This window comes from Platalea leucorodia, assembly GCF_965183815.1.
Source record: "Platalea leucorodia genome assembly, chromosome: 16".
In the NCBI taxonomy this organism is placed as follows: Eukaryota; Metazoa; Chordata; class Aves; order Pelecaniformes; family Threskiornithidae; genus Platalea; species Platalea leucorodia.
The window spans coordinates 1,955,664-1,982,353 of NC_138838.1; the positions used below are offsets into that span (position 1 = coordinate 1,955,664).

At 50.4% G+C, this 26,690-nt stretch overlaps 1 protein-coding gene across 1 annotated transcript in view; it reads right to left on the reverse strand.

The window, feature by feature from the left end:
• Positions 1–18,621: 18,621 nt before the first annotated feature.
• The window catches only part of GALNT17 (polypeptide N-acetylgalactosaminyltransferase 17), a 215,004-nt gene continuing 206,935 nt past the window's right edge, over positions 18,622–26,690 (reverse strand). Inside the window, exons 10-11 of the mRNA XM_082327904.1 lie at positions 22,454–22,621; positions 18,622–21,811 (exon numbers count right to left, since the gene is read on the reverse strand). Coding sequence (XP_082184030.1) covers positions 21,683–21,811; positions 22,454–22,621 — 297 coding nt within the window. The 3' untranslated portion in view covers positions 18,622–21,682. The remainder of the gene's footprint in view (positions 21,812–22,453; positions 22,622–26,690) is intronic.

Below are 26,690 nucleotides of genomic sequence, written 5' to 3' on the forward strand. Positions count from 1 at the left end.
GAACATCAGAAAGCCTGGAGGGGGCCACGTGCTCAGCCTCTCTCTGAAGCTGTGTAGGGTGAAGAAAGCACGCCTGTTCTTGAGGTTGTCAAGACATTTCTAAATGCTTTCCAGCACTCGCTGAGCAGCTGATTGCAAGATAGATGGATGTTTTTGGAAGAAACAATGTTGTGTTTCAGATTCTTGCAGACTGTTTGCTCTGAAGAAGTAGCACAGCTTCGTTTGTCTTTTCTTTTTCCCCTATAATATTCTCCAGTTCTTTTTACTTAGGGAAACAAAACAGCTATGAAGCAAGCACCAAAGAAGCACAGATGAAAAGGAAGAGAAGGAGTAGGTTTTCTAGTATTTTTTTAGCTCAGCATTTGCATTGGGTCCTTAATTGGGTCTGCAGGAACGTCTGATCTCTCCCTGCATGCTCACAGGCTATGCTAACACCTCCTGAAGCAAAGCTCACCCTACTTACACATACATGGGTTTTCATCAGGAAGGTGTCTTGAGATCTTTTGGGGCAATCGAAGAGCAGCCAAGGATCTGACACCACTCAAGTGTAGTCTTGTCTGTCCTCTATGCCTGACATGGCTGCACAGCTCAGAACATAATGCCTGTCTTCAAATAAAGCTAGGGTAAAGTGTGAAAAATTGCTGATTTGTCCTACTTGTTAAGTCCAACTCCTCTAGCTCCAGAAAGGCTGGTACACGTGTTGGGACACTTCCCAGTTCCCCTGTTAGGAGGCATCACCTCTTGGCAAAAAAGGTTAATCAGGGTTTGGTTTGGTTTGGGGTTTGTTTTTTTTTTTGTGGTTTGGTTTGGTTTGGTTTGGTTTTAACCTCCCAGCCTTGCCACAGAGTGGATACACAGCAAGCTCTGAGCTGGACTTGAACTAAGAAAAACTAAAACTATCATCATCATTTTTTGCTTAGCAAACAGGAGTAAATTAATCTTGTCTCTGCTTTCAGGAAGGATGCTGAAGCAATTTAAAGTTAAAAATGCAAATCAAAGCCCAAATGAGCTTTGAGATTGCAGCAAACATGCCGTAGTGTGTCATTCGCAACACGGCAGAAATAATGTTCTGGCACATGTGTGAGATGTTAAAAAAAGCGTATTGCATGTCTTATTCCAGGCTTAGCCAGAGTTAAAAAAAAAAATGCCCAAAATCCAAAAAGGGAAGCTTATTCAGGGGTTAACATGACTATCTCCATCAAGTGATGTCTCACACACTGAAAGCAGCTTCTGAAAATGATGATAAAAAACCAGTTTATGACATCTAGTGGTAAAAGAAGATGTGTACACACGTACTGTCACCGTACAAAGCCCTGCGAGACTCGCACTCGTATGCCGGTCAGGAGAGCCAGGCTATTTTCGGCAGCGAGTTCACTGTACTTACATCTGCACTTCTTGACAATAATCTGTGTGCAAAGTGTAAACTCTTTCTTTGCAGGTCTATCAAAAGTCAAGGTGCTACATGCAACGGATGAGTGCTTTCAATTCCACCAACAACTACGCTGCATATGGAAAAACAGACCTTTACGTAGGCAGATATCATTCTGACAATAGAAGATAGCTTCAGCTCAAACCCAGATATCTGTGAGCTTTTATTATAACCCTTGTAGCTGATTTCTCAGAAATGATGACTGGCTGCACCCTTTCCTCTTCTGGTTCGGAAAATGTCAAGCGTAAGAAAAAAAAGCTACTGAAACTGCAGCTGGGATCTCTGAAGTGAGCAGGTACCAATCACTGCTCAAATGCTGGGAGCACGCACGGAGGCTATACAACATCCCAGAGCACACACAGTTTCTGGTGTAGCCCTGCTTTTCTCTTATTGCAGCAGTAAGAGATGGCACCTTTGTGCAAAAACATCTCCTTCATGCCCTTTATATCCACCTTGTTCTCCAAATAGCCAATTATTGGCATTCTTTCTAGACACCTTTGTATGAAGTACTGTGATTGTAACAGATCGCTGCTTTAGGATGCAGGATAAACTCAGCTTTTCTAGGTCATTCGGTGCTGCCCTCCATCATGGAAGGGCTGCCTCAGTCCTGCAGGAGACCACAGCTGGAAGAAACCCCACAGACCTTGACAGACCTTCTCCATCGCAAAGCCTCTGCTACAGCATCGCTTCACTCCCTGCCGGAATTAATTCAGGAGTGCAGCAGGGCTGGCAGTGTGCTTTCCTCCAGGAATCCAACGCAAATCTGCTCTTTTGCTTAACAACCACCACCAAAGCTTAGGCGCTCAACTCTTCCTCACACTCTCCTCTGTTTCGGCAGGCTGGTACTCTTCACTGCACCAAGGACTCCTGTTGGCTGTGAGCAAGCTGAGCCTTACAGCCTACAAGGCTCAGCTCTGCTTGGGTCCCGGCACCCACCAGGGATGGGCAGACATCTGTAGGGTCTAAGAACAAAACCACCTTGCTCTAAGTGCCTCCTACATCTCAGCAGCTGAGTGCAGAGTTTTCCTCCTAATGATGGCATCCATGTCAACAAAACCACCCTGCTCAGGGGTGGCAGCACCTCCTCCAGCCCGCGGGAGCTGACTTTCCAGCTTGAACAAGGGGTCAGTTTGGTCCTGCTGTGACATACACTGAAGATCAGCAAGGGGAAAGCACGAGGGCTGGTGATAGTGCCCAGGGTAGGTGAATCAGGTCCCTTGAACCCAAGGAAAACCCCTGAGAAGGGGAAGGGGAAAGAAAAAAGGGTGGACATGCCTTTTGAAGGGGGAAAGTAAATATTACAATGTATACCTAGCTACTGCACAACTTGATAGTGCTGCTAAAATGCACACTGCTCTACCTAATAACTCAGCACAAATAACGTAACGCTGAATTAAGATTTGTCCACAGTGAATTAGCGAGGATCAATTTAGAAGAATATTAATATTTATATAGGATAAGCTGCGTCCCTGGCTGCCTTTTAAAGCAATTCTTTAAACTATAAAAAGTACTGATTAAAAAGACCTGAAACACTCTTCTTTTTACTGCTGGAAACCCTTTGTCTAAAGAGTTGCCATACTCAAAGATCAGCAAAAAACTAGTTTCTGCCTTAGACTCACAACGCAATATCTGTTTCAGCCCAGGAGACTATCTAGATGGCAGGGAAACGACAAGGTGACTGATCCAGAGCACTTGGCATAGAGGGACTTTATCAAATGACACGGCAGTGGGTACATTGCTAACAGTGCTCCCTAGGACCTCAATATTATCTAAAGCTCTTGCAAGGGACCGAGCTGCATAAACCAAGCCAAATCAGATAAAAAGCAGATTCTCCTGTGTTCCTGCTGTTTCTGCCAAGCTCTCCCACCAAAGGACAGTCTGTAAGAGAAGGCAGAGCTACTTTGCTAGCACAGCTTTTTAGTTTGCGATGCAAGTCTTTCAACAGAGACGGTTGCAAACAACTTTTGGTTAATTCTTCTTTCTTATATCTTCTTTCTGCATGAAGAAGTGATCAGAGGAATCAGTGGGTGAGTTTAAACAGACCCAAAGCACAGTCGCAGAAAGCTTGTTGGAGCCGGGCACAGGGAACATCACCCAAAGAGCTCCCCTGCCCGTGTTTTATGCTGAAAGGTAGCTTGGCCATTGCATACGGTGGGGCAGAAGTCGCAAATGACCACGCGAGTCCCATCAAGCTGGGTGCAGCAACAGAGACATCTCCACACCTCCACCCAGCTGCAAGCATCAGATGCAGCCAAGCTGATGTTTGCAAAGCCCCCTGAAGGGGACAGGTCTTGTTCAGGTCTGGGTAAGACGTATCCCTAAAGAGAAGAAGGATGCAAAGGATGCAGTTGAGGACATTCGTGAAAGCTCTCCATGTGTGAGCCATGCTTTCGCTCACTCACACCTGGCTGTGACCAACAGGCAATTTGGGAGGGGTCACAACACTTTCTAATCTTACAACGCACCAGTGCTTCGGTGCTTAAGGGATGCAAACAGATCTCACAGCACCAGTTCCTGTTCTGGGGGCCAGAGCAAGAAAGTTAGGGTTTCATCATTTCCCATATCATTTTCACAGAAATCCTCTCTTCCCATTCTGTTTCCTTATTGCAAGGTGGAGGAGAAGTTGCTAAGCAGGAAAGAAAACACCTTTTTATTCCTAACTTAGACCAAAAAAGAAATTAAAAACCCTGGGAGAAAGGGTACGTGAGTGCCCTTCAGCAGCCCCAGCTCATGCTTACTCGTGTGATTTTTTTGTTTGTTTTCCATTCAGGATCCAACCTGGTGAAATGCTGAATGGGCCGAACGGTCTTGGTGAGGCTTCATTTCTACAGAGCTGTAAGAGCAGATCGACATGCAGAGCTGCCTGTGGAACTCATATAAAGTTGTAGTTAAAGAATATGGCCAAAGAAAAAGAAATGTACAGTTTTAAATGCCAAGAGAAAATCTATTTCTAACCATTTAAAAGGAAACTCCCCTCCACATTCTCCTCACACCCCGATCACATTAATCTTCATTAGCTTTTTCCCCTGTATGACTGTGAGAAATACTGCTTGCTCCAGGGCTTTCTGGAGAGGTCTCCTTCAAAGAGGATTTTTGCATAATTTACTGTAGGGCTCTGGGGAAGTGCCATCAGAGTCCCTTCACCGGATCCTGTACTCAGGCACCCTGCTAAGCATCTATAGTTAGAAGAGATGATGCAAGCATTGGTACCTCTCGCGTCCCCCTTCCCTCCATCCATGCCGGAGCCGTATTTGCTTTCAGCCTGACATTAATGCCCACACACTTCCTGCTAGGAGTCCTCTAGGTACTGCATTAGTCACGCAGCTTGTCAATGTGAGCTCTGGGCCAACATTTATTTGAACCCATTTTTTTCCAGCACAATTGCGATTGCCTCCAGCAAGAGTTTGAGCAAATTCAACAGCCAAAGCCTTCTCGCAAGGGCTGCTGCAGAGCTTGCACGTTTCCAACGCCAGATCCTGCCATGTCTTGCAACAAAGCAGCTCAGACAACTGAGTGGGCTCAGAGATTGTTCACCCTCTTGTAGGAGGAGACTTCCCATGCAGTACCTCTCTTCAGTGATGAATAAATATTATTTGTGTACAAGGACTTGTCAGCAGTCTGTGCATTATGCTGGCTCAGTTGCTAAAGGATGAAATTCATCCCCCTCCTCCGTGAAGCATGGTATATTTTCTAGGGTGTGGGGTGGGAAGAAAAAGGGAAAAGCATTTGTCCAGGGGAACTTGCAAGCCACCTCTTGAGAGAATAGCCCCTGGGTGCACTGGAAACTTTCCCACCTTCCCAGGGTTGGCGTGGAGAACAATGTCTGCTTCACTAGAGAGAAATCAGGAGACTACAGTGAAAATCATTCTCTGCCATTCAGAAAGACCACACAAAGAGAAGAAATGTCCTTGGAAATGAGTCAGGGTCGAAGCCAGACAGGTTCTTCTTGTTTTTCATATGAAGCAGGAAGGAAGAGCTGCTCATCTGATAATAAAGCCCAAATACTTCTTGAACATTTGATGCCTCGTTAAAATGAGAGAGCAAAGATGATGGAGAGTGGGTATCTTGGGGGGGGGGTGGGGGGAAGTGGAGTATATTTGGTGATGTGTTGAGCTCTTCCATAGTTGATGCTTGGAAGCCTTTGGCATCACATTCCACAGCCAGATCCCAGAAAGATCTTGACTGTTTTCATTTCCATGGGTAACTTATTGAGCTAAACCCTCTTCTCTCTATTTGAACTCCCTTTTTCTTGCAGACAAGCTCCAACTTTAAGATCATTGATTTAGTCAAGAGTAATTTCACTTCAAGAGCTTGAGAAATGCCACTTCGAAAGGAATGACAGAGTTCACAGTTTCCTTTCTGCAAATTCATTTGCACTTTCTCCTCGCTACCGTCGAGGGCTTATACCAATAACCTAACCCCACCAAAGTAAAACAAGCAAACAGTTCTAGAATGAGTGGACTGGGCCAGGAGAGTATTATTTTATATTGTCCTGTTCCTTTCCCTGGAGACACCTGGGTACGTATTTATGGGGCGGTGGGATGGGAAGAAGGAGGATCCTGTGTGTGCCAACTAACTGCATTCCCATAGCCATGATCCAGTGTCTGCCCGCAGACAGTGTCCTAGCTCCCCTCCCAGAAATTCCCCTGGCGACATTGGCCTTGATTCCCATGACTGCATCCTCCTCACCAGCCATCTGAGTCCAGGCAACGCTGAGCTCTTCAGTCCCTGGCCACATTAGTGAAAGTCTCCACACAAGCACTGCTCCTTCGTTAACTGGCACCCTATAATTATTTCTCCGTTCCCCAGCTCCAGTCCCAGCATTTCTCTTGATTCGACCACAGCCCGTCTGAAGCTGTCCTGGTCAGAGCTCCTCTCTTGCACCCTCCTGACGGCCTTTCAGGAAGAATACACATTCGTTTCTTTTTGGGAACCATGCACTGTGTTTTCATACGAGATCTGCCGGGTCTAGCACAGCCGTTTCCCTCTCACAGGCTGCCTGAGTGCCCCAGGTTAGTGCCTCAGTCTGAATCCAACCTCTGCCAGCTTTTTGTTCTCTTATCTTCCTCCGCTCTACCGAGTACAGACATGGTCTAGAGACATGTCCATCATCTCCACGTGCATCACCACACAATGAGCACAAAGCTGTCAGAAGACCCAACAAACTGACCAGTTCCTGGAGAGCCCTGGGCTGGGGTCCTTGGTTTTGTCCACAAGAGAGGTGTCTAGTGCCCTGGTGATCCGATGTGACACCAACCATTACCTCAGCATGAGAGCGGTCTCCTGGGACATGGCCCTCCGCCCGGACCGCATGGTTTATTAGCCAGCTCTGTAAGCCTGTAACCTCGGTAGGAGGTTAGCGGTACCTACAGGTCTTGAGTATTCAGATCTGAAAGTAAAGTACGCACCGAGACCAGAGAGTATGACTAAGTACAGGAGTATACTCATATATATGCACATACATGTACACCATTCAGACAGCACTGCAGAAAGAGCAAGAATAAGAGGAATAAATCACACATCACCAAGTCTGCCTGCAGGATAAGAACGAGAAAGGTCTCTATGAACGTTTAAAAGGAAAGATTGTTTCACTTTTGCCTGCTGATGAGCTCAAACAAATCATGACCACAGAGAAATCTATACTGACATCCTGTGATGAGCCTTTGAGTAACACCAAAGTGGTTTATTAAAAAGAAAGCTCAGGACTCATATTTCTCTCACTGTCAGCGAGTTCTCCCTCTGGTCTGGGGGAGAAGGGCGAGAGAGCCTGTGCTCCTGCCAGGGAAGGGCTGGGGGTAAGCAGCTCCCATGGTCCCTCCGCGCAGTGAGGATGTCCAAGGCAATGTCGGTGTGTGGGGAAAGGCAGACAAACATTTTCTGCTCTTTTCTGGAAATACAGCCATGCTTGGGAACACTGGAAAACCAGGCCAGGCCAAACAAAACAGATTTTCACCACTGACTTGGCCACGCAAAGGCCAAGTGCAGTCTGCAACGCAGGTGAGGTCTGGCACTATGCGTGCCTGCGTGCTCAGAGCTGCCACCAAAGCTGCACCATGCGGCAGGGGAGGGCAACCACACAGCGAAAGCCAGGCCAAAACGGGCAAAACAAGAAAGCATTACACCTTTCGTGCTATAAGCAGATGAAATGGAAGAGGAAGCACTAAAGCCAGACAGCACCAGCAAATGAGTGCATTGCGTTATGGCCACCAGCATAATCCCAATAGCGCCAGCAGAGATAAAAGAGCAACGGAGGATGCAGGAGCAACACCATGTCCAACACCGGAGAGGGGCCAGCCCTCCTCCCTGAACCCCTGTCAGCACAGGTGAGAGGAGCTGTGAGCTGCTGGTTCACCAGGAGATGCTCACAGCCGGTCTCAGAAACAACCAGCGCAGTTGCGCTCACAGCGTTTCGGAGGGGAGTTCAAAGGCACAGCCCTCACAGCAACCCCGCTGCCCTGGTGCGCCCTTCTCTGCCGCTGCTCATTTAACGCCGCAGTCTGAAGCCAGGCTTCCTATTACTGTATCCTGACTTGCTGTGCTTTCCAGCCTTGCATCGTTTGCAACATTTAATTGCATGAGCCATTTATCGGCCTTCAAACCAAATCTCCAAAGCGCACGGCAAATTAACTGGCTCCGTCTTTGCTGCCCACTTCCACACCTTACGTGGGGGAAACGAGAGCATGCTGCAAGGGCACGGGGACTCTCGGGGCTGCCTGTGCTAAATGACATCAGCTGCTGTCTACCTGGGACCCCGTTTTGGCCCTTAATCTATTCCAGTAACAACTTCTGTTGTAACCTTAGCAGTCTTGTAGTTGACTGCACTTCTGCACTGAAATATGTTCAAACAGGGCTTTGTTTGCTGCGAGGCATAGAGGGAGGAGGACAAGCACGCCTGTACTACTCATGAAGCCTTAAAGCATCACAGGTTGTGCTTCCTCAATTAACGCCACTCTTCATTTCGCTCCCTATGAAAACATCGCGACACGTTAACAGAAATGTATTTAGTCTCATAACAGGACTGCACGATAAGAATAGGCTCCCCTTAGCTGGGGAAGGGGAGAAAAACTGAAATTGGGACACTTGAATGTGGCCACTGAAGAGGCAATGACCTTGTCACAGCTGCCAGCCCTTCTGGTGTGGTGCATCCCGTTGCTGAAAAACTTAGTTTTCCCCCAGTTTGGCTCTTCCCTTGAAGCCGAGCTCCCAGAGGGTGCGGGGAGCGCCTCGGCTCTCCAACCAGCTCCCACACCTGCTGGGCAAGTTTGACATCTCACCCCAAGGATCCAAACCCAAACAGCAAGAGATGTGTTGGAAGCCTCATGTCTGAGAGAGAGAGCAAGGTTTCCTCCCCACCACTGGTTTAGCAGCGGTGCTGTCAAACCTTGCTCCTAGATGTATTTTCCTTTTTTTTTTTGCCTTAGGATCCTGGGGACCTCTTGTGGTGGAAAGTAAAAATGTGTTTGAGAAGAGTAAGAGGGGACTGGGCGGCCCAGGCTGGCAGGCTCCATAGCTGCTTTAAAGAAACTTTAGAAACAGAAAACGGAGGAGACAAGCTGCTCCCAGACACGAGCAACTAACCCGGCCCTTGAAAATACTGCAAACAAACGGCTGGGCCGGGCCAGGTCCCTGCAGCCTTTATAGGGATGCACTCCTGCTTTTACAGCACAAGCTACACAACCCTGAAACCAGGAGGCTGCAGTGATGCCAGGCCAGTTGTCTCCAGCCCTGGCGGAGCCCTGGGAATCGGGCTTTTCAGCTTCTTCTCCCCAGTAACAAGCGATGGGATGAGAGGGAACGGCCTCAAGTTGCACCATGGGGGGGTTTAGGTTCGATATTAGGAAAAACTTCTTCACTGAAAGTGCTGTCAGGCCCTGGCCCAGGCTGCACAGGGAAGGGGTTGAGTCTCCATCCCTGGAGGTATTTAAAAGAAGGGTAGATGTGGTGCTCAAGGACATGGTTTAGTGGTGGCCTTGGCAGTGATAGGTTAACGGTTGGGCTCGATGATCTTAAGGGTCTTTTCCAACGTTAACGATTCCGTGATTCCATGATTCTAAGGCAGCACAGCTCCGCTGCTCTTCCCTCTCCCTCACCTCCTACCACTGGGCCTTTCAAGAAGTCAGCTTTCCTCTTTGCCTGAGGTGTAACTCCCTGGTTTGATAGACTGATGGCCAGGACACTTGCTGTAGTTAGGGATCAGGGTTGAAAAAGGGCTACACACGCACGCACGCACACACGCAGAGGATATTGGCCTGCACCACTTGACACGTTCCCCTGCTCAGCGTCTGGCTTCTGTATATGGCAAACCAGGGACGTGTGGCTGACACCAGGAGAGCATCTCCATACGGGGTCTCGCTCGCAAGGAAAGCACCTTTCAGACCCACGAGGCGCACTGAGCTTGAAACTCCCGTTCCTGTTTATTGCCCCATTTACCGAGCGGCTAACTCCTGGCCAGGAGCTGTGTCCCCAGGCTGCCGGCAGGGCAGAGCTCCCCAGCCCTGCGCCTCTCTCCAGCTGGGCAAACAGAAACTATTTTTAAATACGCCTTTTGTTAAGGCAAGGCTCAGCTTTCCTGGTTAAAGCTCCACGCAGTCCCCAGGGCACCGCTCCCAGGGAGGAGCCATTCATAGCATTATTCAAAAGCCATTTTTTTGCCCCCATTTGGGATTTGCCAGCCCCACAGGCAAATCCTGGCCTGCTCCCAGCCTTGCCGTCACCCTGTGCTTTTTAATCCCGCCGAACGGTTTGGGTTTCGGGCACAAGGTGGCACTGAGGACGCAGCTTTCCCTCCGTGCCGCCGGCGCAGGGCGCCGGGGCCGGGCTCCTCCCGCGGCCCCCGCGGGCACCGCTCCGCTGCGGGGGGGCTTTAAGGGAACCAGAAACCCTGCGCTCGGACCGCCCGCACAGCCCCCGCCGGTGCCCTGCGAGAGCCCCGGGGGCTCAGCCGCCGCAGGGCAGCATCGCCCCGCCGCGGCGGGCGGGCGGGACGGGGCGGACGCCGCCCGCCGCAGCGCAGCCCCGGTGCCGGCCCCGCCGGGCCCCGCCGGGCCGCCTCCCCCGCGGCTCCTGCGGCCGCGCCCCACGCGGGGCCTGGGCGCAGGGGCAGCGCCCCGCCACGGCCCCCGCGCCGTCCCACGGCGCGGCGCTGGCCGGGGACACCCACCCCCTCCGCCTCGCCAGGGTGCTCTTGCACTTGTCGTTTCCGACTTGCTCGGGGGAACTTGTATTATTATTTTTATTTCTTTTTTTTTTTTTAAGATGCAGGCACAGCAGCACGTTTCCCTTCACGGGAGATGTGAGCACACAGGAGGGCTCTGCCCTGAGCACTGTCCTGGGACGCGGGGCGAAGGCCCCCACTTGGGTGGCACTGGCCCCATGGGCAAGGAGTGGCCTCTGGACAAGCCCTGAGCACCAGCACCCTCCCGGGGCCGCCTGGGAGAGGGGAGCAGCTCCGAGGCAGCCGCCAGCGCTGCTGGGGCACACAAGCCGATGGGCATTGGTGGAGGCCCCACATGAGCCTCTCCCCTAAGGGGACAGGTAGTGGCTTTCTGGCAGAGCCAGGAGACAACAGCACCCCACGCTGCTTGCCCACCTGAGAGGCTGGCACAAAGGAAGACCATAGCCGAAATGCAAAGCACCTCAGACCAGCCTCTCTGTGATACTTAGAGAGCCGTCTGGCTCAAGGAGATGGCAGAGCAAGAGAGAGAAACTCAAATCTAGCAAATAGCTAAAGCGCTCTGCCTCCTCTCTGGCTCTCAGGATGGGCATCGGCACCGGGACAGGCAGGGGCACAGGCAGGGGCACAGGCAGACGCGTTGCCCGCAGCCACTTCCCCAGCCCCAGAGCAGAAACAGCTCTGCCCCACGCTAGGACCATGCCCAAATTCTCTTCCCTGTCTCCATCCTTCATCTCAGATGTTTCAGCCGTCTCCTTCGCCGGGCTTTGTGCAGCTCCCAGCACGGGGACACCCACGTTGTTCGGGGCACGCGGGGTCTCTCATAATAAATGGCTGGAGCATGTTGCGTACAGCGAAGCTGCAAAATAACAGTCATGAGACGTTAAACACTGCGGCGAGGAGCAAATACCTCCTAGGTAGTTTTCCAGGCCAACGGTTACAACAATCTCTCTGTATGTTTACACACAAATAACAATAATTAAAGGAAAAACCAACAGAACTGCGTGCACTCCTGACCAGATTAAAAATTAAAAAAATAAAACCCTCCTTGGAAAACAATTACGCTTTTTCTGCACTGTTTAGCTACTGGGAGTCTCATAGGAGTCCAGTCTTTTAACAAGACATGCTATAGGATGCAATTACATAGGTTAAATCCCAAGTATTCAGGGTAAAACCACGTCCCTGCTCCGCAGGACGGGAACGGGAAGAGTTTTGTGCTTAAAGGCCCTCGGCATGGCTGACTTCTTGCGAAGAAGAGTATTAGCATTATTGACCGGATTGTCTGTCTCATTACAGTTTAATAGCAAAATTGCAGAGAAATGGATGAGCTTATTACTTTTCGTAATTTCACGCACAAATTTGCAGCATGGGGGAAATTGTTCATTAAAACATGAAAAGCAGCTTGTTTGATTTTAAGGTTTTAAGGACTCTGGTTTAAAGGCTTGAATGATAAATACGTTTTACCTGCCACCTTTTCCCAGGAAGGATTCAAATACTACAGGGCATTCATTTTGTATGCAATCAAATATCAAGTAACATTTTAACTGGCGTTTTTCACTTCTCACCTTGCAACTCCAACCGTTAGATAATTCATGCAAGACAAAATCCCCCTCCTCTTGTTGCAACGGGCCGACGCTCTCGTTCACATCCCTTCACCCGCAGCAAAAGGTGCTAACCGGGATCAGCGCCGGCTGGCAGCAAGATTTCTAGCTGCATTTCCAGCTCCGAGGCCGCTCTGGTAGCGAAGCAAGCAGGAACAGTTAGCAGCCAGCTCCGGCATTCAGCCTGCAAGCACGCTCCTTGCAAAGCAGTATTTTTTAAAATGTGCATCTCAGAAAAATCATGTTTTCCCTCGCCTGTTATTGTCAGTGATCACTTGCCTCCCAGCAGTCAAGAGATAGCAGCTGATTAATATCAAATCTCTGGGAGCTGTTAGATATCCATCAAAGGCCTGAAGAGTGTGTCTTTTGCCTATTGAAACAGTTTAACCACTGATGGGATTATAATTATCTTGCTATCAACTGCAACAAAGCAGCTCAGCAGGAGCTGTTACACTTAAACAGAGGAGGTCAACTAAATTATCCTAGCGGGGAAGTAAATGTGAGACCATGACCTTGTTCTATAGATTGCCTATAATTAATTGGGTTTATGATTTATATTGGGGCCAAGCTTTCACCTGGCAGTCCCAGGCCAGTGGGCCACATCCTCAACAGCTGGATGGTCCCTCGCTGTCACCTCCCATTGAGGGTCTGGGATACGCGAACCCTCTCCGCAGCAAGCGTGGAGCGATTCCTGGCTCCAGTGGTCATGGATGAGCAAGAGGGAGCTGCCGCTTTTGGGCTAGGAAGCGTGAAAGAGCCGCAGCTTGCTCTTTTCTGGACCAGAAGAAACACGACACAGGGAACAAGAGCAGAAGGAAAAAATCCATCCAGCCTCCCTGTTGGGGCTGGGGAAGGCAGAAAGGCTCAGGCCATTCAAGCAGGAAAATTCAGCTTAGACACGTGAACAATGTTTCTGACAGTGAGCACGATGATGCCTGAGGAAGCGCTGATGAACCATCAGCGGCGGTTCAGGACCAGATGGGATGAACATCTGCCAGGAAGGGGCCTGGGTACGGCCGCCCCGGGGGACGGAGAAGCTGCTCGGTGCCTCCCAGCCCGGCCCCACGTGCGCTGGGGCTGGGGGTGACCCATGCGCGGTGCTGGGCATGGCAGGGCTGGCCCTTCCCGGGGCTCTGTGCTGGATCGGGCACCTTCCTCATGGCCCAAGACAGGCCCATCCTGCAGCAAGCAGCCCCGGTATCTGCCCGTTCCCCCTCTCACTGCATCTGGCCCTAATGTCTGCCATCTCCCTTTCTTTATTTCCTCCACCCCACGCAGCTCCTGGCTTTCCCCCTGGAAGTTCCACATGCTTATGGTCCTACCACTGACCCACTATGGGGCATCTGGGCAGGAGGCTCTGGGCATTTCTTCTGCTGTCATTCAGCTCAATTCAGGTAGCATAAAGACTGGTAGAGTATTTTTGGGTTTTTTCCTTATTAGAAAAAAAGACAATCTCGGCCTACAGCAAAGCCAGGTTCCTGAGACGCTGATGTCCTCACATCTACCTTAATCCCTTCCCCCTCCCTCGGCATGAGTGATCTGGACCCTCTCAAGGAAGGACCGCAGGCTCACCCCCCACCTTGGAGAGATGTGTCCCCAGACACCACGGCTTGAAAGCAGGATCTACCCATCGCCTGCACTTTTTCTTGGCAGGGAGGTCTCAGAGTCTGGAAAAACCATGGCTTTGGCCATGCGATCACCACCACCGAGCCTGTGTCAAAGCACTGCGGCGTGGGGAGAGGCAGGATGGCCACCAGCTGCTATAACAAGCTGTGCCGATGTCTATTTATTAGCAATAAAAAAAAAGAAAAAGGATTTGGATTATAGGCCCTATGATTAAAATTTAAAGAAATAAACACAGACTGGTTTCCAACTCAAAATGCAAACCCAGAGAGGAAAACGATGGACGGGGAATCTAAACAGTAAAACAATGGTGTACAAAGAACAAAATGACTAGGAGAGAGAACAAGAATACGGGGAAAACAAAGCAAGAGGCAAAAAGAAGAGAGATGAAACAGGAAAGAATAAGAAAGAGTGAAAAAAATCAGCAGTGGAAATAAGCAATCAAAAGAAATAGCAATGGAAAGAGAGAACAAACAAAAAAAATCCACATGGAGAATAAAAGAATGAGAGAGGACAGAGATGGAGCAAACTCACGCAGAGAACAAAGAGGGGAATGTAAGGCATCCCCAGACACAAAAACTAAGACAAGACAGCACTAAAGACAAAGGGAAAGTGGAACAAAAATAGCACCAAAGCTGAAAACATGAAGGGAGTGAAGGTACCGGGGAGACGACACTGGTGTCGAGGGGGAAAGCAGAGCGTGGGGGCAGCCTGGGGGGCAACGCCAGGGCAGCTGCTGCTCCTCGGCTGCCTCCCCGCTCCCAGCGCCGCCCTGCGGGATGAGGAGGGGGCCCGGGGAGGGTGGGCAAAGGGAGCAGGTCACGGCAGAGACCCATGGCTGGGCTTGGGCTGGAAGGGCCGGTCCCACACCATCTGCCTCCCCACCAAGCCTCCCTCCCCACCCCGGGCAATGGTGTCCTCGCCTGCCCGGCCAGGAGCCAGCTCTGTGCATAGAAACCCCTCCAAAGCTGTAACAGCAACTCGGATGCTCAAAGTCATTGCAAAACCACCGATGGCAAGGGGCAACCCTCCTTTCCATCATAATTTGCCCCTCCTTCCCACAAGCAGAGCTGTCTTGTCCCTTGCTTTACTCCAGGAGCTGCATGAGGTCCCAGCCGGGCAAGCAGGCTTGGGGCAGAGCAAGGTCGAACCCAGGGTCCAGCCAGCTCCAAAGCTGAGCCCAGCAGTGAAGCTGGTGGCACCTCTGGGATAACATATTCAAGAAAGGGTAAAAAAATGCCGTGCAGCAGCCGTGAGAGAGAGGAGTGAGAAAAATGTGAGAGAAACAGCCCTGCAGGTACTGAGGGTGGTGAAGAAGGAGAATGAGGAGGTGCTCCAGGTGCCAGAGCAGAGATTCCTCTATAGCTGGTGGAGAAGACCATGGTGAAGCAGGTTGTCCCCCTGCAGCCCACGGAGGAAACCTCGGGGGAGCAGATACCACACTGCAGGCCGCGGAGGACCCCATGTTGGAGCAAGCAAAGATGCCCTGAAGGAAGCTGCGGCCCATGGAGAGCCCGCGCTGGAGCAGGTTTCTGGCAGGCACTGTGGCCCATGGGGGACCCACGCTGGCGCAGTTTGTGAAGGACTTCATCCCACGGGAGGGACCCCACGATAGCGCAGGGGAAAAGTGTGAGGAAGGATCGACAGAGATGAAGTGTTATGGACTGACTGCAACCCCCCTTCCCCATCCACCTGCACCACCCGCGGAGCGGGGAGGAGGTAGAAGCGTTGGGAATGACAGAGTGAGGTTGAGCCTGGAAAAAAGGGAGTGTTGGGGAGAAAGTGGTTTTAGTTTTGGTTTTGTTTCTCACCATCCCACTCAATTTTTAATTACAATAAACGAAACCATTTTTCCCCAAGTCAAGCCCGTTTTGCCCATGACGGTAACTGGTGAGTGATCTCCTTGCCCTTAGCCTGACCCACGAGCTTTTTCATCCCATTTTCTCCCCCTGCGCTGTTGTGGAGGGTGGCTGAGAGAGCAGCAGGGGGAATCCAGCAGCCAGCCAAGGTCAAACTCACCACGCCTCTCCTCAGCTCAGCATCTCCACAGCCTCGGGAAGCGCCGGCACGTGCCGACGACCCACGTGGAAGCTCTGCGCCATGCACCACGCGGGGCTGCATCCCTGGGCCGGTTTTCCCAGCATAAGGCTTCGAGCACATTTTTAGTGCTGAGGAGCACTGCGGGAAATAACCCAGCCTCCTCAGAGGGAGCTTGCCAGGCTAAAAGGATCCTTGCGGTAGCTGTTCTGCTCTCAAAATGCCAGAAGTTGTTACCGGTTTAGCGCTGGGTGCCAATTCTGCATCTCAGCACAGCAAATCACCTTGTCCCCACTCTGCTGTTATTTTCCTCCCGGCTGTGATTTCTGAAGAGCACAATAAGAAATTAGTTCCTGCACGGGTTCTTGCCTAACTATGAAATACTTGCCTATAACAATAAAACCTAGAATTACAATAGCCAGGAAAGACATTTGGAGAGCTATTACCCATCACGTCTCAGAGCCACCAGATGGGAATAAAATAAGAAACTCCTCCTCTGGAAAGCTCTCCAGGTTATACAATCTTTCTTCTTGTTATTTTGCCTTCTGTCAGAGGAACAATACTTGACACCGAGGATCAGGATGGCTGTTCTAGGTAGCGATTCCTGCATGCTTTCAAAATAAATATTTAGCGGTTTAGGAGACCCTGGAGCAAATGCCTAGGTTATTATTTTCCCAATAAATGGCACTGCCTTGAGCAGAACCAGCGAGAGGTATCCCAGCTCCAAGCGCGACCCAAAGCACTTGGGCCAAATTCCCAGCTGGGGCTTGCATGAATAACCCAAACTAGCAGTTCTGCAAAGAGGAACGGACCCTTTTTTCTGCTATAATTCCCACCTCGGCCCATAGGTGAGACCTCCCCAGGGTGCCCGGGAGCCATGGATGGCACCAGCTGCTGCACCCGGCTGGGACATCGGCAGCTATTTCCCACAGTAATCCCTGGGGGATGTGACACTTAACCCGCTGGCTTTCGACGAGATAGCCTGGATAAGTGGAGACCGCTGACCTGGGATTTCGAGCTTATCATTTCTGATGTTATTTTATTTTGAATGTGTTGCTAGAAGGATGCTGTCACTTTGCTTCTAAGCAAAAGGCGCAGCTGAGATTCCAGTCCCACCAGCACCGACTTAGCTGAAAATCTGAATGAGCTGAGCAACTTCACTGGCTTCAGCGTGTTGTGTGGCTCCTGCCTGTAGGAAGATTTAAAGCCATTAATAATTTGGGGAATTTTTTGATTTATAAGAACAGTGATTCCAGGAACCAGCTCCTCCCGACACACAGGATCAGCCCACCTACAAGATCTGGGCCTTTCAGTACAAATGCAGAAGAGCTCAGCCCGACCTTTCCAGCACTAGGCTGGTGGGGCTGGAAAGGGGTGGGTATGTCCCTCAATCCGGCACGCCGTTTTTCTGATGTTTAAAGGACCATCTACAGAACACTTTGGTTTGGCAGCGACAGGGAAGGGCCCTCAATACTTCATCCCAACGTTCTTGGAAGCTGAGATTCCTAATGGTCATATACGCTTTTCCCACTCCCCAACCCAATGCGAGACAGCTTCTCATCTGCAAAGGCGAGCTGCGGAGATTTCAAAATGCCTAATTTCACACTGCATGGTGGAGTGCTTACATCTGTATCTATTAGCAGCGGGTGAGTGCCCACATTGCTCAGTGATCAAGCAGAAAGGCTTTTCTATTGGGCGTCCACGAGTTAAACTTTTGACTTCAAAACGACAGCAGTTTAACTTCATTTGAGGGCTTAGAGGGAACGATCTGGAAGTCTGGCTGTCTGCCCGGGGCAGCACAAAGGTCCTGCTACGGGCTTCAAAAGAGTAAGAGCTCGCTGTTGACTTCAATCTGCCCTAAAGCACATCGGATCGTACCGTTCTCTAACCTGGACCTTTCCCCCGAGAAAGTCTTGGGCGTGTAAAATACACACAAGAGCACAGGTTTCCGCCTCGTGTCATCCTTCAAGAGAGCTGTGGCTGTGAACGGGACACTCCAGGATGGAGCTCTATCATCTCCCACGCTCTGCGCACACAGGCCCAAGGTTGGAGGCTACACTTACCTGGACTCATGCTAGCAGCCTGCTGCGTCCTCAGCTCGGCTGGGAGAGCTGCTGCTCCCATCAGAACTGCAGCGGTGCCCTTACGATACGCTGCACCCACAGAGATACGTCCCTCTTGCACAGGCGTATACCTACCCACACCGCGCTGTCCTTATGGGGACACCACAGCGCTGGCCAACCTGGTTTTTAGGACAATATGGATGAAAGTGGGTCTAAGGAGTGCCTCAAGCTTCAGCTTATGTTTAGAAACACCCAGCCTGGGTACAGGAAGGCATTCGCAAGCGATGCTTTTTTACCATGTAATGTCGCTTCTTGAATGTAACTGCATTATCTTGGTGAGCGGCAGCTGGCAGGGATGGATGAAATGGGAGGTTAATCTGCATTGGCCATCTCTCTTGATTTCTCCTTCATTTCCATTTCTTTTAAAAATGGAAGTTCCATTAAAACAGCAGCACTTTTTTCTATTAAATAAGTAACAGAGAAGAATGTCTGCCTCTGTACCTCATCAACAGTGAATCTTTTTAAAATCACTCAAGAGGCAAGGCTCAAATCATATATTTAATAAGAACCACTTTGATATCACTTTTTAAAGCAATTAACATATTATTAGAGATAAGCGCAAGATGCAACATTTAGATCCAGATTTCTAAGACAGATTTCTACGGTTTGGGAGGGTGCAGACCTCGGGTCGTCGCCTCGGCAATCATCTCGGCATGTCACAAACCAATGTCAGAACAGAACTTCAGTTACCCGGACACGGCAGATGAAATTCTCGCTTTTAATCCTGATTTTACTCATGCCGCTTCTTTTCAGTCATTTTAAAGCGCTCTATGTACCCCAGTGAGAACGGGGAAACCGCATCAACAAGGTTTCTGCCCCATCTGAGGGTCCTGGAGCAGCGTTCATTTCCACCGTCCCCTTCCTTTTGGATATTCAGGCATTTGCTTTCTTTATGGAGCATGAAGGAAACACATATCCGAACCTCAATTTTTTAAAAGGATCAAAAAAGCCCATCACCAACAGGATCCCCATCGCCAAGTCGCCTCGCGTCGCCCGAGGGCAAGCTCCCAGGCACACGTACGTCCCCTCCAACAGGCAGCGCAAATGCCGCCGGGCAGCGGGAGGTGCTCGGTGCTGCACCCCGCTTCTGCCGGGGCGGCTGCCCCCTCCCGAGCGGAGCCGCGTGGCCGTCCCAGAGCAACGTCGGCTGACAATCCGGTGCGTTCAGCAGCGCGAGTCCCTCCTGCCTGGCGGCTGAAGCACGTCCTGCCAATTACGGTAGCCGAGGTGCAGCCACACATTCATTTCTGCTGCCGGTGGCGGGGACAGAAACCTCCAGCAGCTGAAGCAGATGGAAAGCTGGGGGCGGTGACACCTTATACCGCCACGATTAAATCTGACAAAGCCCATCTGTTGGCGCCCTGAGCACTGGCAGGACTAGAGCTGAACTGGGAACCGTGAATTATAGCGCAGGCAACATCCAAGGGCTTTTTGGTTGTTTATCCTGAAACATGCAGGCTTCTCCCAACACTAAACAATATGTGGCTTCTGACGACTGACAGCAAACTGATCGCTCAATTAAAGGGCATTTTACCATTTTGACCATTAGCCGTGAAGTCTCAAATCCCCCAGACTTTCCTGGAGTCCACTTCATCAGTAAATCGCTTTTCTTAGAAGGCAGCAACAAACGCAAGGGGAAATACATCATGCATCTGAACACATTGTGATCATGTTGGTTTTGTAAGTGCTAAAATTTATTACACAAGAGATGATGCAACAGCGAATAAGAGAGCGAAATTCTACATTGACTCCCTACTTTGCAATTCAGGACAACTAAGAGGTTTTACTTCATTACGGAAAGCAAGGGAAAAAAATCAGAGACAACCCCAATGGATGAGGAAGTCTTGTCAAGCCTAAATGAACAATCAGTCCTATGTGATGCTCATTGCTGTAGAAGGAACAATGAAATATATATGCTTCTGTTCAATAAATTACTAAAACATCAGTTATAAACCTGCTGCATGGCATTGAAAATTAAACTCATTAAACATCCAGGTAGCTTCATCCTGATGCAAATGGAAGACAGGCATGAGTGCTCTGCAGCAAACAACTCTGTGCACATCCCGTCTTTGGGAAACATATTTACACGTACAACTCATATATTAATATATTTTAGTGCACCCTAGCCAGAGGGCAACCAGAAAGAGTGTTATTCCACGAGAAGGACAGGAGATGGGCTGGCTTCTCCTCTCCACCGAGTGAAGCCTGTATCCACCCATTAGTCTAGCATCCATGTAAAACGACTTTGCAAGATCGTGTTTCCCTTTGCCAGTTAGCCAGACATCAGGACCCCAAACCAACCGTCTCCCGTGATGGCTGGGTAGATTTGGTAGCCAAGATTACTGTGGGCCAAAAAAAGCAGGTGAGATCGCCCCACCGTATTAACAAGCCTCAAGTGACTTCCAGGTCAAGAATTTCAGCCAAACTGCCATATATTGGTCTCTTGCCCTCCCTCTCCCTTCCTCACTTCACCATCGCCCACGAAGGACCGCAGCAATGTGCGCTGTTCGGGGTGGACCCTGACCGCAGCCTCACGCTGACCAGGTAGGATGGGTGTGCTTGAACCGCAGGAAGAGAACCACACCACCACAGTTACGGAGACTACCATTATGAAGGTCTTCATTCAGATGAAGAATGCCTTAAAAACAAACCCTATAGCCTCCACGAGAAGGAAGCCCAAGCGGGACTTTTTCTGGCACTACCTGCTCTCAGCCTGTCACACACGCCAGCACATCCATCCTCACTTCTACAAGAGAAGAACAAAGAAAGGGTAAAGGTGGGTCCCCGAGGGGACAGTGCCAGGCCAGCGGCTCTGCTGGGAGGGCAAGGTGGATCTGCAGCTCCCCAGGCTCCTGCAGGGAAGGAAGCATCCTGCAAGCCCTCCTCACCACACGAGTGCGACCGATAGCCAGAAGGGCAGGCAGCTGCCCAAACAGGCAGGCATACATCCAAGGTCTTTTCCAAGGGGAACCCATTTGGGGTCTCCACGGGAGGGACTGGTGCCGCATGGGGCTGGCTTGTGGAGTGGCGTGTGGGCAGTGGAGAGGGGACAGTGGGAGATCAGTGTTTTTATTCAACAGGATTTTGTTTAATGACACCTGTGATCCACAGAGCTACCAGGGTGTCTCTGAGAGCTTTGCCTCTCCCAGACTCAAGACAGGGGCTGCTGGATGAGGGGCAAGAATGGGAAAAGAGAGAGAGGACCTAGCAAAACACTGCATCTTTAAAACTCAGCTCATTTGGGGCTTGGCAACCTTTTCCTCTGACAAGCATGTAAGTTTTCATGCTTGCCAGGCAGGTATATCCAGGGTCTCTTAACTCCGATCACGGTGCAAACCCACCTGGCCCTTTGGGAGAGCTTGGAGTTGTCTGGGAAAGCAACAATTCCCTGTCAGTAAAATGCTCACAAGACTGCATGAGCTTATTACAGTCATTCCAGCAGAAATAAGTGGTACCTTTTAGAGTGCTGGCCAGAAGAAAATAGCAGTTCTGACCCAATTTCACACAGTTGGAATCAGCTGTGGGAGACTAATATACAATAAAAATAAAAAGACACAAATGCCCATTTCCCCCCATGTCCTCTCCTAATAACATGAATAAAGCTCTGTTTTGATATTTCGTCCTTTCCAAAGGAGTCCAGTCGGATCAGTCCAAGTCAGCCGTGTTTCGAGTCAAACTCCTCTGACTCTTTCACCCTTTACTTGATGAAATTTTTAATCGTCCACCTTTGTCCCGTGCAGCTGCGGAGAATCAGATCGATGCCGGCCATTCCCCTGTTCTCCACTTCCAAGCATCGTCCCGTTCCCTTGTTCAGGATGGCACCATTCTAAAATTAAAGGATATGGGGAAAGTATTAAAAAAATTAAAGACATAGGGTTGCCTGTGAAGGAAGCCAGGACTGTGTGCTGCCCAGGAGTGCAGCTGCGTCCTTGTGCATTGCTGGGAAGCGCACAGCACTTAGCTGGGCGCTAACGCAATGCAAACAATAAAATAATTCCTAAAGTAATCAAGGTGAATTGAACGAGCAACCTGACAACACAGATCCCTAACACGTCAGCAGTCAATGTACATCTGTAACCTTCAAATAGCATGGCTGCACCCCTGCTTAGTAAGATGTGACACTTCCGTAGAATGTGTATTATTCACACTCTGGGACAAAAGTCCCGTGTTTTCATGTATTTCACCACAGATTATAGCTGTAAGAAACAAAGAAATCTGGAAGTCATCGGCAGGGCAGGTTACACATACCTGAGGGTATCAGAAAGGAAAACTTCTACTGGAAATTGTCCTAAAACACTGTCCCTGCCCCGATCCCGCTTAACCTTTCCCTCTGCCCTAGGACCTGGCACCTGCTGTTGCATGGGACCATTTTGTCTTCGCCCCACACTGTCTCACGCCGAAGACGATACGCCACAGCCCACGGTTTGGGAAGCAAAGGAGCAGCATCGATGGCAGACCCGTAACAAACCTGTATGAAATTCCAGCGCTTATGGAGGCTGCTCTTGACCTTTTCGCAATCGAGGAGCTGAGGGAAGCGGCTTTTCACGTTATCCACCAGGCAGCGGGTATCGGGCAGAAGAGTCGTGGTCCCGAGGGCGCCGAGATGAAGGAATCCCTCCTTGGTGTAGCGTGCAAGCTGGGCGGCAGGGAAGGAGAGGAAAAAGACCATCGGTATCTTTGGAGCATCATTAAAAAGCGATAGAGGAAAGGACAGGTTTGCAGAGCCCCAGGAGACGTGAGGATGGTGCACAGAGAAAGTAGAAGTGACGAGGAAAAAACCCAACTTTCTCCCGCCTTTTTTTCTGGTTTCGGGGTTTTGCAGATGCAGGTGAGGAGGTGGAGCGCAGGGAAGGGATAAGAATAACTCTGAGCCTGGAACCCATCACGGGGCAGACTCCTCCAGCCTCCTTTGGGCCTGAACACTCTGTAGGCTGGGGCAATGGATGATTTCCCCTGGTTTTCAGCCAGAGCCAGCTGGCTTGGCCGGTCATGCTGGCCCAGCCCGTGGCTTCTCGCATGCTTGGCGAGCCAGCCTTGCTTTGGCCTGTGAACGATGCTGCTGGTGTGTCTGGCACAGCCCTCCAGCAACTCCAACAGCAGCCGGGCAGCGTCGTCAGCCAAAGGGGGCCAATACATAATTGGCCCCGTTCCCCGGGGATGCAAGCCCAAATCTCCCCCATGGTTCAGCACTGAAGCAAAGGCTCAGGATTGCAGCTAACCCCTGCAATACCCCCGCATCTGACCGCCCAGCGCTCCCAGGGACCCATCTCGGCTGCCAAGGAGATGCAGGCTGGGAGCACTGGGCAGCGCCGACAGCTCTCGGGGGTGTTGGGCAGGCAGCGCACAGCTGGCACCGAGATGGCACCGAGACAGCCCCGCTGCCGCGGCGGCCGCACACAAAGGGCTCCTCCATTTGCAGTGTTTAAGGAATCCCACCGAAATATTTCCCTAAACATATTTAAATTCAGGAGTGAAAAGAGATGAATGACAGTGGCCTGCCTTTTATAGTTCAAGGGAAAGATATACACAGCTGCTTATTTAAATTATGAATCAATCCATTATCTAGCAGACAAATAAGGAGTATTCAGCACGTTAATTAACTGAGCATATCTGTGACCCAGATGCTTAAAAAGAGACAGTAAATCACACTGGGAGTTCGGGTTATCTTGGTTAGAATAATTAAACATTGAAAATCAAGTTAAGACAATGTAACAGGTCCGACTCCAGCTATTAACTGCAGATACGGTTATGGTGCTTGAAGTTTGCCTTCCCTCAGTGACGCTGGCTGCAGGTATAGGTGTGCTGAATCCTCCGGCTGGCCCCCGCGCTCCCCATCTTCCTCGGGATGGGGGCTGGGCGCGCTTTGCTCCCAGCTGCTGGTGGAGTTACGCTTCTAGCCAACGTGTTGTGTATCAAAGCAAGACCTCTGCTACTCACTTACATCCCACTGAGGTCCGTTTGCCAAAGGTATTCACCCCCAGGCGGATTCAGCTGCAGCAGCCCACACCATACAGTTGACGCTAGCGTGGGGCAAAGCTGTCCCATCCCGTCCCCCGGTGCAGGATCTGCTCTTCTGCCTCCCAATGCCCTTTGCAATGGTGCAGAGCAGTACACGTCTCGTTAGCTTTACAGTAATTACCCCTCCACACTGCTGCGCTGGCACAGAAGGGGTGGAAAGGAGGGCAGCCTGCAGAGCTTCAAGTTGTAACCATCGCCTCCTCCTCCTCCCACCGATTCACCATCTCCCCCCGGCGCGGCGTGCCCGACGCAGGACGGGGACCCTGTCCACCACCGAGCTCAGCTCACGCTGTGCCAGGCTCCCAGCAAGGGAGCTGTGCTGCATGTGAGGCTGGAGCAACCTGGGAGTGACCCCCCCGGGCATCTCCAGCCCAGCTGAAGGCTCAGATTCACGTTGTTTGTTTTTAGCAGTTTGATGTTTTGACGAGCCAAGCCTCAAGCGAGATGGTGCTCTCAGCCTGACAGCCTGTTTTTAACCACACAACTCATCTGAATTAGTATTTGAGCATCAACATGGAGAACGAGGCCACTTGCCTTGCAAAAAGAAAGAAGTATATAAAGGAAAAGACAAAAAAGAGACAAGCCCTGTCCATGACAGATGAAGAAATCATCCAGAGGTCCCAAATGGGCAGTGCAAGTTACTTTCCTTCTCCTGTTTCCGAAATGTTTCCTACCACGTACATAATTAGTGTGCTAGACACTTCCTTTTCTTACGATGTTTGGCAGCTTGTCTTCAGACAGTTGGCCTAATGCCCACAAGGCAACACGATTTCTGCTCTTGCATGTTATCGCCTAATGTGGTGGGAAAAATAAGTAGAGCAAAAATCAAATCTTTCCCGAGGAAGGGAGCGGGGTGGGGGCTGGAGGGAGACAAAACGAGCTGAAAAACAAACACGGGTATTATGAAAAATGCATTAAGTGCATCTATTAGATGTGTCATCTGCTATGTATAATAGCCAGATAAATGAAGCCCCAAACACGTGTCTGGATGTAGCGCACTGCCTAACGCCTGATCTACTCTGCCGAGCACAGCGGAGGCTCAGCAGCAGCCATTCCAGCCTTCAAGCCTGTCCAACCGTCAAACCTGAGTGATTATTCCCAAAAAATCCCATCTAACTTGCAAGTGCAAGCTCCACTGAGCTCCTAAGACATTTACGGAATTTTTGCCTTTTGGGATATTTTGCCTTTGATGCCTTAATTTTTCTGTTGTTATTTCGCTCCTCTCCAGAGCGAGCCCACTGCGGCAGCCAGGGGTCTCACCCGCGAGGTGCCAGCGGGAGGTGAAGCACTCGGGTACATGGGCGTCTTGCAGTGAAGCACCGATTCTGCTGCCGACGGGTCTGGCTTGAGCGATAAAAGGGGAGAAAATACAGAGCAGAGGCCGACGCTCGAGATGGCCCCAGAGGCAGCTGTGGGAGTGTAGCTGCAGCCTGGCTGGCACTTTTGATCTGGATTTGCCCAGTGAGAGAAGAGATGGGAAGCGCCTCTGTCTCATCACCATGTACTGCACTGACCAACACTTTAAAGAGCAGCTCCAGACAGACACGCAAGACCTGAGCCTACCTTAGAAACTGAAGATGCCATACAAATGCTTTATAATATCAGTGAATTACACCTGCCATTGTTATCCAGACCTTCTGAGTGGCTGCAGCAATTCACCAACTCAACAGCTCGGCATTTCAAGCAAAGTTGCCTGCTTCAACACGGCCAGCACAGCCCCAGCTGATGATCTCTGGGAGAGGCGGCTGATGAGAACTTATTCTTTGGCTGCATGTGAAAGTTGAATGAACAAGACGTAATAGTGAGAGGTTTCTGCCTGATCGATACTGCAAGTGCTCATCGGGATGTTCAGCATCAGTGCAAAACACCGCCGGGGTAACCCCGCTCCTTGGCTCAGGGGAGCACAAGAAGGGCTGCCATGAGCAGGATTTCAATATGCTCCTTCTTTGGGCACCGTGTTTGGGAGTCTCAGCGACGTAATTGTGTAAATCCTGCCGTCTTGCCCAGGAGCGTATTCAATCCTCCCGCCACCACCTGAACAGTCTGTGCTCCTCCCTGCTTCTCCTCATCCTCACAGCACAGCCAGGTGAGCTCTTCCCACGGGATCTGGGAAGGCTCTCCCATCAAACGTTCTCCTGTTGGACCACATCGGTTTTCTCCTCTCAAGTGTTTCATAAGGATTGTCCCGCCTGTTCTTGATTCTTTCATTGCCGACCACCCCAAAAATGTTGCCTACATCAGCGAGTGTCTGAACACGGCTGCTCCCTTGGACATCCCATGGCTGGTTTGCAGTCACCAATGACTTCCTCACACGGTCATCATGATGCTTAAAGATAATAGAAGTTTGTCTTTTTTGAAGGGAAATTATTTCATTGATGAAGAAGGAGGTTTTGCCGAAGTGTCCAGTCACAGGAAGTTAATGACAGCCCGCGTCGTATGACCAGTTAAATCCAGTGGTCTTTAATGTAACAAACCCACGTCTTCCTGGCTTTGTGGAAAGGCAAATCACTGAAGTCATGTGAGTTCAAATTCTGCTCTACTTGCCCTAAAATTACACGTTTTCCTTTAAAGTCATCTGTCCTGCGTCTTGTTGCCTGTTAAGCAGGTTTGTCAGCCTCCAGCAAACAGACCAAGCCAGGCAAGAGCTGAACGAGCGGTGAAGGATATGGCCCAGCCTGAGGAAACAC